The 12,570-nt window shown below is 47.1% G+C and overlaps 1 protein-coding gene across 2 annotated transcripts in view; it reads left to right on the plus strand.

The window, feature by feature from the left end:
- The first annotated feature begins 10,622 nt into the window (after positions 1-10,622).
- LAMB1 (laminin subunit beta 1) overlaps positions 10,623-12,570 on the plus strand; it is a 70,604-nt gene continuing 68,656 nt past the window's right edge. The window contains exons 1-3 of one of the 2 annotated variants that reach the window (XM_025449562.3): positions 10,623-10,956; positions 11,160-11,227; positions 12,004-12,114. In XM_025449562.3, the coding sequence (XP_025305347.1) occupies positions 12,078-12,114 (37 nt within the window). In that variant the 5' untranslated portion in view covers positions 10,623-10,956; positions 11,160-11,227; positions 12,004-12,077. Of the gene's footprint in view, positions 11,228-12,003; positions 12,115-12,570 lie in introns of both variants that reach the window. The other variant, XM_049096700.1, reaches the window with a different exon arrangement.

Consider the following 12,570-nt stretch of genomic DNA (forward strand, 5'->3'; position numbering starts at 1 on the left):
CAAACAGGTAGACTCTTGTAGGACTATGCCTTTTTTTAAAAGATTTTATTTACTTATTCATGAGAGACACAGAGAGGCAGAGACACAGGCAGAGGGAGAAGCAGGCTCCAGGCAGGGAGCCCGATGTGGGACTTGATCCCAGGACCCTGGGATCACGACCTGAGCCAAAGGCAGATGCTCAACCACTGAGCTGCCCAGATGCCCCTACTATGTCTTTTAAGAATAGCCAACTAAGTGAGCATATAATTGTCATCAAACAATCAACAGAATTATTTTCAGTCCTCAAAGCTTTCCATGTAGTGTTTTGTTTTATTTTTGAGAGATTTTGTTTTATTTTGTTTAGATTTTGAGAGGGAGCAGGAGGGGAGGGGCAGAGGCAGAAGCAAACTCCCCATTGAGCAAGGAGCCCCACACAAGGCTCAATCCCAGAGCCTTGATTGAGATCATGACTCGAGCCAAAAGCAGACACTTAACAGACTGAGTCACCCAGGCACCCCTTTCCATGTAGTTCTTAAAAACAAAGCAACAATGTAACAAATAACAAGGTAGACCAAATTTAAAATATTAAGTTCTATTATATATAAAACTTGTTACAATATATGTGTCTTCAGCAAAATTCACTTGACCTAGTAACTGTTAGTTCTTTAGGTAGGAAAACAAAAACCTCCTTGGTTGGGTGCAGTGGTTCTTATAGGATATGAAACCATTTTCTAGGGCTCTGTAATAACCAAACTGCTATTTAGATTATTAGCTCTGTTAAAATGAATATTTACATTAATCCAAGTTGGTTTTTCTTCTTGATTCTCAACTGAGCTTATTAAAAGCATCACTATACTGTGAACTTTCTAGAAAGGAGTAGGAATGGAAGTTAAATGGAGCCTGAAAATCTAACAGGCAAACTAGTGTTTGAGGATTGCAGAGATTCGTACCATGGGAAGAAGCTCAAAGCTTGGAAAGGCTGTATAAACATCCCATATCTAAAGATAAACACTTGGGGATCTTTATGACATTCAGGTTTAGCTTCGTGCTAGCCATATTGCATTATGATTCATCTAGGGAAGCAAAATACTAACGGAAAAGATCAAATATTCAGGATTAAAAGAACAATTGCCTTCATTTGGAAAGAGGTCTAAACTTTCTTACAAACCAATGCAAAAAAGTTCATCTGTTTAGATAGGATATGTTTCAAGTTGCAATTTTCTTTTAAAAATCTCTGCTCTGTTCGACTCCTCAGACTACCACCATCCATTCCATTCAGCAGATCTCTAGAGATGTGTGTACTAAAATTTCTCCTTAAACTCCATTTTTTTGCTTCCATCAACTTTGGGGAGGAGGTAACTCTAATATATAGACAACATGAAAGATTTAAATATTTATAAACACCTTTCTTTGTAAGGAAAAAAATCAACTTTCAACTGTGAACACAGTTGACTATATTTTGACTGGAACATAAAAGCAAAGGAAGTGGTTAAGAAAAATTAATCATGGCTACTCTACATTGCATTCAAACCCAAATAGACCGTAACAGTTCCTACTCTACTAAAACTCAAGTTTCTGTGAAATGCCTGCATATTTTAAAGTACATCAGGAAGCTTGATTTGTTTTCTTCCATTTTTGACTGGACAGAAAACATTCTTTGCTCGAGGATGTGAAGACTGCATGACTCCCAACCTAGAGTTTATTAAAGTGAACGTCACTTTTGAACATAAAAGGTCACATTTGAGCATGCAATCACAGGAAACTATCTTAATTTTGAAATAATCTTTATTTTTAAAGATTTTATTTATTCTTGAGATACACAGACAGAGAGGCAGAGACACAGGCAGAGGGAGAAGCAGGCTCCATACAGGGAGGACTTGATCCCAGAACCCTGGGATCACAACCTGAGCCAAAGGCAGATGCTCAACCACTAAGCCACCCAGGCATCCCTGAAATACTTTTTAGAACAATGGCTATACATGTTCATTGTGGAAAAAAATCCTCAAATAAGGGAAAACCATCATTTAATATTTTGGGTTGTATATAGGCAATTCTTGGGTGGTCTCCCTTTTTAATCCTTTAAGAAATATGTATAAATGTAATACATATATTACATTATTTCCCCATAACTGGAGCCTACTTTCCCCCAGCTATATCCTAAAAATTGGCCTCCATCTTTTTAGGCCCCCGTCTAGTATTCCATTACAGGGGTCTAGCATAATTACTTTCCCTAAGGGATCATCAATAAAGGACCAGCCATTTTCCATTTTTCTCTTGTTTAAAAACAACAGCATACACTTCTTTATCTGCCTAATTTGGCATATTTTTCCAGAGTCAGTTATGTATAATTTAAATTTTAATATTTCAGATTGCCCTCCAGAAAGGCACACTTTTACTTTCCTGGCAATTAGTTATGTTGCTGCCCTTGGGAATCTCATTACAGATGACACCATAAGACTTAGGGACATTGACTTACCATTATATCCTCACCACCCTGCAGCTTCTCACACAACGGTGAAAGTGTGGTTGCTTCTTGGTACTCCTCGTGTGGATTCACACTCCCACAGCATGGGATAGAGCAGTGGCTGAGCAAGTTTATGCTGAGTTAACATTATGTATTCTCATTAATACTTCACAGAAAACTCCTCACTTGTATTTCCCACGGAATAAAATAAAATGTGCTATATATACACAGTACTAATGTATATTGGGTATGACTCATTCTGGCTGAAGAATTACCTGTGAATTATTTCTCCCCAGAAAGCACAATGGGCATAGTTCCAGGCATTTATTGAATGAACACATTCAACAAATATCTGATGAGCCCTGTGCTCAGTGCTGGGGAAATTAGGATGCTCTCAAAGCACTTGAGATTGAGCAAACACAGAAAATACACTCCTACGCTAACAATCTGTTTGGTGGACATTCATTATATACCAAGGATGTATTCTGTGCTGGTGTTAGGGATATAGCAGTGAGTGCAAGAGATGAGGTGTGTAGCACAGCTGGTTTAGAACAATCTAGAAAGATCTTTTCTAATAGGTGTATGCCCAATATTATGCCTGGGCAGTGGAATCGAGAAGATTCTGCGTGTGAAGTACCATCAGAGGAGAGGGTGTCTTGGTAGAGAAGAGTGAGCAGGCATTTTAGGCAGAAGGAACTGGATAAGCCAAACACCAAGGTTTAGGGTTTGAGAACAGTGAGTAGAGTTTGGGAGTGGAGACTGATAGCTGAGAATGCAGAGGTGAGCATAATTTCATAGGGGCAGATTTCAAAGAGCCTGTAGAGCCTGTACCTGGTCTTTGTATTTGTCTCACAGATGACATTGAGGAGTCCTGTCCCGTCATTTTCAGTAAATTCATTAGTGACTAGAAATAATGAATTTTAATTTCCTGGCTCTCTGAATTTGTATTTTAAGATAAAAACCCAGACTTAGTCAACACGTATCATATGCTTTACTCAAAATATAACATACACTTCTACCTAAAAAAAAAAAAAAAAACTCCTGTGGGTTACAATTTTTTGCTGTTAATTATACCAGTATATGGTCATTAAAAAAAAAAATAGTTGAAACATCCCTTAACCTCATCCCAAACATAGTCCCAGTCCCTTCCCTGAAAGTACCACCATCATCTGTTTGCTATGCCTCTTTCTAGGACCATATCCTTGTCTATTCCTGTATGTATGTGTATATATGTTTATAGAAATAGAACATTGTAATGCTCTTCCTCCATTTTTAACCCCTGTTGATCTTCTTATCAATAGTATATACATGTAGAGACAACCCTGGCCTTCTCTCAGTGTAAAAGACCTATCACTAGTACATAGCAGTGATTGGCACCTAGAAAACACTAAAAAGTTAGAGAGAGAGAGGTTGCTGCTAAGGCTTAAGGTACTAATTAGGTAGATATGTGGAGCTGTCAAAGTCCACCAACTAGTGGTGATGATCAGCACTTGGATTAAAAAGTCCTGGGCAGGTGTACCTGGATGGCTCAGTGGTTGAACGTCTGGCCTTTGGCTCAGGTTGTGATCCTGGGTCCTGGGATGAAGTCCTGCATGGGCTCCCTGCAAGGAGCCTGCTTCTGTCTCTGCTTCTCTCTCTCTTTCTCTCTCTCTATATATGTGTGTTTCAGGAATAAATAAATCAATAACTCTTTAGATTAAAAAAAAAAAAAAAAGCCCTGGGCAGATGACTGAATCCTCAGCTCCATATTCCGTGCTTTCCAGATAGGATCACCGAGACCTCATTTAGTTAGGTTAATAGCAACATTCCATTAGCCATCTTGGAAAAAGGCAAACACATCCTACGACTTGTCTGGCAAATGGCCCAATATGTGAAATAGCACCTACTCCTGAAGTGAAGCCTAGTGATGACTTGTTGGTGATGTGATAAAAATGCAACCACCTGGCTCTGGGTGGGCCGGCCTTCCCAAATCTGATTACCAGCCGTGGCAGCAACAGGCGCGACGGCCTTGATAAAATAAATGCTTTTTCCAGAAGGAACAGATTTATATTCTCCTAGAGGAACTGCAACTGTAGAGTTAATTCTTCTAGAAGACCCCTGGCATTGTAGTTGGGGATGAGGATGCCAGACTGGCTATGAGAGACGAGGTGCCCTTTTACTAGCATTTCCATCACTTGTGAAAGGTATTCAGATCAAAGGCTGTGTCTTCCTGGGGCAAAAGTCCTGGACTGGGACAAAAGTCCTGGACTGGGAATTAGGATCCACTCGAGTATAAGCCATAAGTGGTAGTGGAGCGTTTAACTTGCTAATTAAACCTAGTTTCCTGGATCACCCTAGGTAATAATTAATAACCCAGAACTATGAGCTAGGTTTGCAGCAAGACAGGAGTTGAGGCTATCACTTTAAGCCTCTGGTACAAAGATATGGCCAGAACCTTACTGTACTCAAAATAGAGGTTAAATAAATGCTTTGTCCTTTTTTTATTTTAGAGAGAGAGAGAGCAAGCAGCCGGGTGAGAGCCAGAGGGTGGAAGGGCAGAGGCAGAGGCAGAGAGAGAGAATCTTAAGAAAGCTCCCTGCCTAGCACCAAGCCGGACATGGGCTCCGTCTCATAACCCTGAGCTCATGACCTGAACCAAAATCAAGAGTCTCTCTTTTTTTTTTTTTTTTTTTTTTAGGATTTTATTTATTTATTCATGAGAACACACAGAGAGAGGCAGAGACACAAGTAGAGGGAGAAGCAGGCTACCTGTGGGGAGCCTGATGCAGGACTCAGTCCCAGGACCCCGGGATCATGACCTGATCATGACCTGATCATGACCTGATCATGACCTGATCATGACCTGATCATGACCTGAGCCAACCACTGGGCCACCCAGGCATCCCAAGAGCCTGACTCTTAACCAAATGAGCCATCCAGGCACCGCAATAAATGCTTTTTCATTCAATAAGCATTTCCTAAGGACCTACCATGTGCCAGAACATGGGACTGGAATCTCTTGGGGAAATGTAAGGAGGACTTTAGGGGCTCACTGGGAACTGAACTTGACATTTCAAATGGAGAAAGACAGAATCTGGATTTACAAAGAGTAAAGGAAGAGTTAAAAAGTTAAAATATTGGAACACAGAAAGTCCTTTTCTCCGCCTCTGGCTATTACTGAATTTCAGCATCCTTACAAAGCCAAGGGAAGTGACACCATCCACCAAAATAAAATTTTCAAAATCTTTCAAATACAATGCTAGGTAGATTGTTATAAGAGGTGAACTGAGTTTAAAAGTTTTTCTAAACTTTCAGAGTGTTAGCTAGCTGCTTACTCAATCGGATGTTCGTGATTTTCAAGCAACAGTTTTAAAACAAAAAGCAGGCCTCAAATTTTCGATGCCAATGAATTCTGTCCAAGCACAAGGCTCATATTAAAACAAAAACTTTTAAAATATTTCTAAAGTAAGTATTTGCAATAATTTCTTAAACTTCCAGTCATACAGATGTTTGTGAATGAATCAAAGTTGACAAAAGCTGGCCAGAGAAACAAAAACCCTTACTTCTAAAGGCCTTAAACTATTATATGTGAACTGGCAAGTATTCGTGTTTTTTCCATTCTTACTGCCCCCCGCCCCGCCCCTTCTTTCGGTAGGGCACTCGCGGACAAAGGTAAAGATGGGATATGCCAGAAAAGTGAAACTAGTTCATGACTAATAATCAAGTCTTAATATGTTTAATGGACTACATTTAGGTTAATCCTGCTATGAATCTAATTAAGTTTTCTAAAAAACTTAAGAGTTTTGCTAAGGTTCTTTAGCCTTACCTCAACCATTAATCTCTCTCCCTACTCATTTTTAAAAGGCCAGGTTAGCAACCAGATGCTAAAATCCATAAACAAAGAATAAACAGTGAGCCGAAAAGGTGTCCCATTTAGACTGTTTCTATGGCATTCCTGTTAAATATAGATAAGAAATTTTTAAAGAGGCTTGGAATTCACGGGCATAGGCGGGTACAAAGTGTTACCCTACCTCCAGTGGGATCTAAAGTATCCTCTTGCCACCTTTGTGGGAGGTGAAATTTGGTGGATATGCAGCCTTGCAGAAAGCCTATAAAGAGCATGGATGTGACTTTCTTATACCTATTTTTGTGACTATCTTAAAACATTCAAACACAGACCTCGGTACTCATTTGTGACCTTTCCATTGGCGTTTTAAGAATAAACAGATGACTGTTCTGAAGACACTAATGATAAAGACCTGCTTGAATCACGGTAAACGAGGCCATGCTGCAGTTTCAAACAAAAACCTCCCGGATCTCAGGCTATAAACAACAAAGGTTTTAACTCTCTTGTGCTACATATCCAGGAAAATGTCTTGGCTTGTGTAATGTCTTCTGGCTTCAGGCATAGCTGGATCAGGGTATTCCAAGATGGTCCTTAAGGGGCTGCCTTCCTCTGTGATTAGCCCTGGTCTCAAGGGGCTTCCCCTAGTTCCATCCAGATAACTCCATGTCCAGGGGGAAAGAGATTTTGTCTCCCAGAAAAATCCCAGCAATCACTTAATTGGAAATATGCGTTGTATACCCATCCTGAACCAAATACTGGAGCCCATGGTGGGATTGGCCCCATCCAGATTATGTGGGCTGACAATGTCAGAGGATTAAGTCCTTCAAAAACCTCTGGCTGCTGTTACCAGACAAGGGGATATTACGACAAGCCCAAATAGCAGTTTCTATTGTATGGTCCAAGACAAAATGCCACGATGCACTGCTTGATTCAGGCCTTCCATCTTCTAGAAGGTGACAGCACCCTTATGTGCTCCATTAATGGTCATAAGGAAAGGTTATTCGATTTTTGTTATTTATCCAGCAAGCAGATTTTGAGTGTATTTGGTACACCAAAAACTGCTACCGGATGGGAATACAAATTCCGATAAAACACGGGCGCCTGCCCTCAAAGAGCTCCTAAGGACAAGGGCATTTAACACAAAATTACAAATTCCTGTCCCACACATTCTAAAAGGGATGTAGACAGTGCTATGTGACATTTGTTCTGAATTTTCCTGGTCATTGAACTTTTTCTTAGCTCCCTTCTGAATCTCACAAAGCACACTTAAATCTAATTTTCAAAACAGCACAAATCTAGTATTTTTCATGGGAACAATGTTACGTCAACAGCCAGGTTTTAGAACCAAAAGGTCAAAGTCTAGAACGTGACATCCTGGTTTCACGTCATTCCAGGATTTGAAATGAGACACATAAGTGGCATTCTAAGACTATGAAGGTGACCTTGAAAGCAGTTCTTTTTTTTTCCTTCAAATAATGCCTCAGAGAAACAATTCTTACATATTCTGAGTCAAAGGAGCCAACAATTTGCAGTCCCATCTGCCATTCAGAATGCTGCAGAACTTTCCAGTAAAGACTGCCTTATGATGCAGCAGGTAGCGCCAGGTGAGTACACGTGTGGAATGGAAAAGAAGGGTAAGGGTCGTGTCAGCGGGAGGAAAGCCTCAAGGAGCTCCACTAACAAAAGTGATTCATTCCTTCTAAATTTGTAACCTCTTCAGAAACCAGAGGAAGCTGTAGGAAATAGAACAGAGAGGAAGAATTTGTGCCTGAGTGAAATGTGGAAGTATTCCTAAAATGAACTCCAGTTTGGTGATAGTTCTCGTTCTACTTGACTCTAAATGCATGCGAGGTAGAAAGTGAACATTTAAGATTTAAAGATGTCTTGTGAACATGGAGACTAGTCTTCATTTACTTGCATTCAAGAAACCTTTATTGAGCACCTACGATGTGCCCCCTGTCACATTAGGCGGTGTTTATGCACGAATCAATGTTGCACAACAGCTGGCCTCATCTCCCTGTCTATTGGAGATAAGAGTATAAACAAATAGTTACAGCATTAGGTCATTTACGCCGGAACAGACTTTTATAAGGTGCTGGTGGACGGAGTTGGGAGTGGAGAGAGGGAAGAGAGGAACTCTGTAAGCAGAGGCTTTTAAGACGCATGGTCTAGTTCACCAAGCTGATGAGGTCACCGAGGGTCCATGGAGCAGAGAGCCAAAGTATAAAGTATGTCCTGAACAGGCAACTTTAAGCAGCTCATAATGGGCAGAGGGAAGCTATTGAAGGCTTCCGAACAAGAGAATGATGTAATCAAAATGTGCCTCAGAAGTCCTTCTGGTGATGTCAGGGAGGATTGGACAAGAAGGGGAGACTTTGGAATAGACACGGCAGCCAGAGGGGCTCCGGCAGGGGTTCAGACCCGACGTGAGGACAGATGATGTTGGGCAGGGTGATGATGTTAGAGCAATGGAATATGGTGGCTAGCTGCCAGCAAAATAGAAAGGACAGGAACCTCGTGCTAGGGAAAGGTGAGGAGAGGGGAATGTCCAACATGAGTCTTAGGCCGGGCTGGGTTTAAAGACGTGGGAATCTTTAGGGTCTGGGGCTTGGCTTAATGCTCTGTCAACATCTTGAAACCATTAATTTTTAAACAAAGGGCCCACATGCTCATTTTCATCGTGCACTGGGCCCTACAAATCCTATAGCTAGTCCTGTTCCCAGGCTCACCCTGAGCGCAGAGGTGGAGCACAGTGCCAATAACAGACATTAGAAATAGCACACATTTTTTGTTCTAGAGAGGATGGGTGGGAAGACAAGTTCAGTTTTGCAAGGCAGGTACTTATGGGCCATCAAAGTGGAGCTACTCAATAGGCTGTTAGAAATTGGACGTAAACTGCACGCAAGGTATGAGCTAGAGTTACAGATGTAGGAAGTACCAAGGCTAAGGTGTGGGGAGGTGGGGCATGAATGAGACTGTTTAGAGGGAAAAGAAGCTCCTTTCGGAGCATCTATGTTTAAGGGAAAGAGAAGTGGGAGAGGGGGGAGTCAAAGTCCTATGGGAAAATTTTGGAATTGTGTCCTGGAAGTCAAGGAAAAAAAGTCTCAAGAAGGGAGTGATCATGTGAGATAAGCCACAAAGAGACCAGTAGGGAAAAGACCACTGTGCTTGGCGGTTAGAGGGTCCGTGGTCCTCACTGGGACCACAGGTGGAGATGGAGGTCCTATTACGATGGAATGAGCAACCAAGAGGAAACAGAAGAGCAGACTAGCCATTCAAGCACATGGGTTAAGAAGTCAAGAGGAGGAAAGAAGTGTAGAGAATAGAGACAGGTTTTGTGTTTGTTTTTTTTTTTTTCCCTTAAGATGCATAAATCGAGCAGTTTACATGTGAGAGCAGTGCCCTTAAGAGGGCAGAGGAGGGCACACACTTCCAGAACAGAAGTACATTCCGGGATGGGGAATGGAGACAGACAAACTCAGATGGAATGGTTGGACCGTGCATGTGTATGATACACATTATCCCCTGCACATACGTGTTAGGAAACCCTCGACAAGCCTCCTAACTTTCTCGGTAACGTTGTTTGCCCGAGAGTGAGGTGGTCAGAGCCCTGGGCTTTAGAACGGTGCTGAAGGGTTAACTCCTTACAATCTACGAGAAGACACTGCCCAGGGACAAAAATCACTGCTGAGTAGCAGGGAGGGAGGGAGGGAGGGCTCAGCCGAGGTCAAAGCAGAAGCCAGGCTCCTGCAAGAGGCAGAACTGAACGACGCTTGCCATGTGTACGGATGAAAAACTAATAAGCAACTTTGGCCCAGGGTATTAAGAGCTCAACAAGGAAAAAAAAAAAAAAAAAAGAGCTCAACAAGGGGGGAGAAGCAACTGCCTCCGAATATTTTTTTTAATTAAGCTCTGCAGACCCTCCGTTGCGATGTTAAAGGCTCACGACGGCACCTGCTTTCTCTGTGTGGTCGGGCCCCTCCAGCCAGCACCTGGGAGCCTGGACATTGTTGCTTGGAGGCAAACCTCTCCTGGGGCTGCAACAGGGCAAGTGCTGATTTAGTGAATAATTAATGTATCACCAAGACCTGAGGCTCCTGCCTCCCGCCGCACAGAGAAGGTTTAGAAACCCATAAAGCAGCTTTACTCTGCGGTCTAATGATTAAACTTTCCCTGGGCCCTACTTCATTGCAGTGAAGTTAAACGCCGACCAACTAGCCACTTAAACCCTTCTCCCCTCCCCCGGGGCGGGGGACTAAAAACAGGCAGATTCCCGACTGGACTGGCAACTGGCGGGGCTCCCCACACGCAGGGCACTTTTGCCACAACCCCAGCTTTGACTCCATCCTCTGCTAGGGCAGCAGAATCGGGCTGTCACTGGAAGGGTGGCCCTACGCCAGCCTCTCTTCCCGCCCCAACCCCCGGGAGCTGGGTGAGCTTCTGCATTAACCAGATGGAACCAGACGGGTGGCACGCAGTGCTCACCCCACCCCACCCCCCGACTTGTCTACCGTGGAGTTAGCTCCTCTCTAGAGCTGCCGAGGTGGCGCTTTGGCGGTTGTGTCTCGTGCGTGCGTGAATCAACCCTGTCACGGTGAGATGGGAAAAGGCCTCACCAACAGTAGTGTCATTGGAGAAATTCCCTGAATGACAGCAAGAAGGAGATAAAAAAAAAAAAAGGAATCAGGTGGGTAATCCAATGCGGCGGCCACCTGGGTGGCAGGGGCCACCGGCGGGTCCCGAACAGATGCGCGCGCAGGGAGCCCGGGGAAGAGCGGTTCCCCCGCCGCCGCCTGGACACTTGGAGACGTCGCGGCGGCCGAGCCCGGGGACACCGGTGCCCTTCCTTCTCCGCAACAAGCCTCACAGGTCGACCCTCTCTTTCCAAAGGGTTAACCCGCCTTCCCCGGTGCCCTTCCGTGACTCACTCCTTGCAAGTGTGAACGCCCCAGCGCGCGGTAGGTCCCGCGGCCCCCCTCCCCTCCCCTCCTCTCCCCTCCCCCGGCGCCGCGCGCCCCGCACCTACCTCCGCCACCCGCCCCGACGCCGCCGCCCCCCGCGCGCCCCCGGGGCGGCCCCGCAGCCGGCGCCACGCACCCCGCCCCCACCTCGGCCGCGCGCCCCCAGACCGGCCGCCCCCCGCGCGCACCCCCGGCCCCTCGCCGCCTGCACCCGGGGGCGGCCCCGCAGCGCTCCCCCGCCGGCGCCCCGCACCCTGCACCCTGCACCCCACACCCGCCCCGACGCCGCCCCCCCGCCGGCGCCCGCACCCCGCACCTACATCGGCCACGCGCCCCCGGGGGCGGCCCCGCAGCCTCCCCCCCCCGCCCCCGGGAGAGCGCGCAGCCCGCGGCCACCGCAGGCGCGGCCTTAAAACAAAAGCGGCGCCCCGGGAGGTGGGAGGGTGGCCCCGGCCTCACCCCCTCCCCGCCCGGCCGCCGCCGCCGCCGCCGCCGCCCGCCCCCTCGGCCCCTGCTCCGTGTGCGCATGAGCGGAGGCGCCTCCCCCGGTTCCTCCCGAGGCGAAACTTTCTAATTCCCTTCTTTGGGCTCGGGCTGCCGGCGGCGGGGACGGCGCTCGCGCGGCCGGTGGGGAGGACCGGGTGGCCGCGCGACCCCTGCGGACCCCGGCCCGCTTCCGCGGGGCGGCAGCACAGGCTCGGGCCCCTCCTCTCTCTCTGAACGTTTGCCCTTTTTCTGTTTCTTTCCCCCTCCGTCTCCTTCCACCTCTCCAGAGAGGACGAGCGGGGACCGGGGCGGCGGCGCGTGCTCCCCTCCGCCCCGCGCGGCCTCGGCTGCAGGCGCTGCCATGGGGCCGCTCCAGGTGCTCGCTTTCAGTTTCTTAGGTAATTCCGCGGGCGGGGCGGGGCGGGGCGCGGGGGGCTCGGACGGGAGGGCGACCCCCGAGGCCGCTTGCCCGGCTCCCGGCGGGCCTGGAGGGTCGGAGACGGGCTGGTGGCGGCGGAGGTCGGCGCGCGACGATCGCCGCGGAGCCGCATCCCGGGGGCTGCGCGCCCAGACCCGGGCTCCCGCGGCCCCGCTCCGGGCTCCGCACCCCCGGAGAGACCCGAGACCCCGGCGCGGCCCTCCCTGCGGGGCGCAGGCTTCCCGGGGCGGGGGGGGGGGGGCTTGCCGCCGAGGGCTCCCCCGGAGCCCCGTTCCCGGCGAGGTGTTCGGGCTGAGCGCAGGCTCAGCCCCGGGAACAGACTGGGGCCATGTGGCTTCAATTAACCATCGCCGTTGGCCCCCGGATGGCGCCAGAAACAGCTGGACCGGGTGCTTCCCGGGGATGACGAAGCGTT

Source organism: Canis lupus, chromosome 18 (genome assembly GCF_003254725.2).
Source record: "Canis lupus dingo isolate Sandy chromosome 18, ASM325472v2, whole genome shotgun sequence".
NCBI classification, from domain to species: domain Eukaryota; kingdom Metazoa; phylum Chordata; class Mammalia; order Carnivora; family Canidae; genus Canis; species Canis lupus.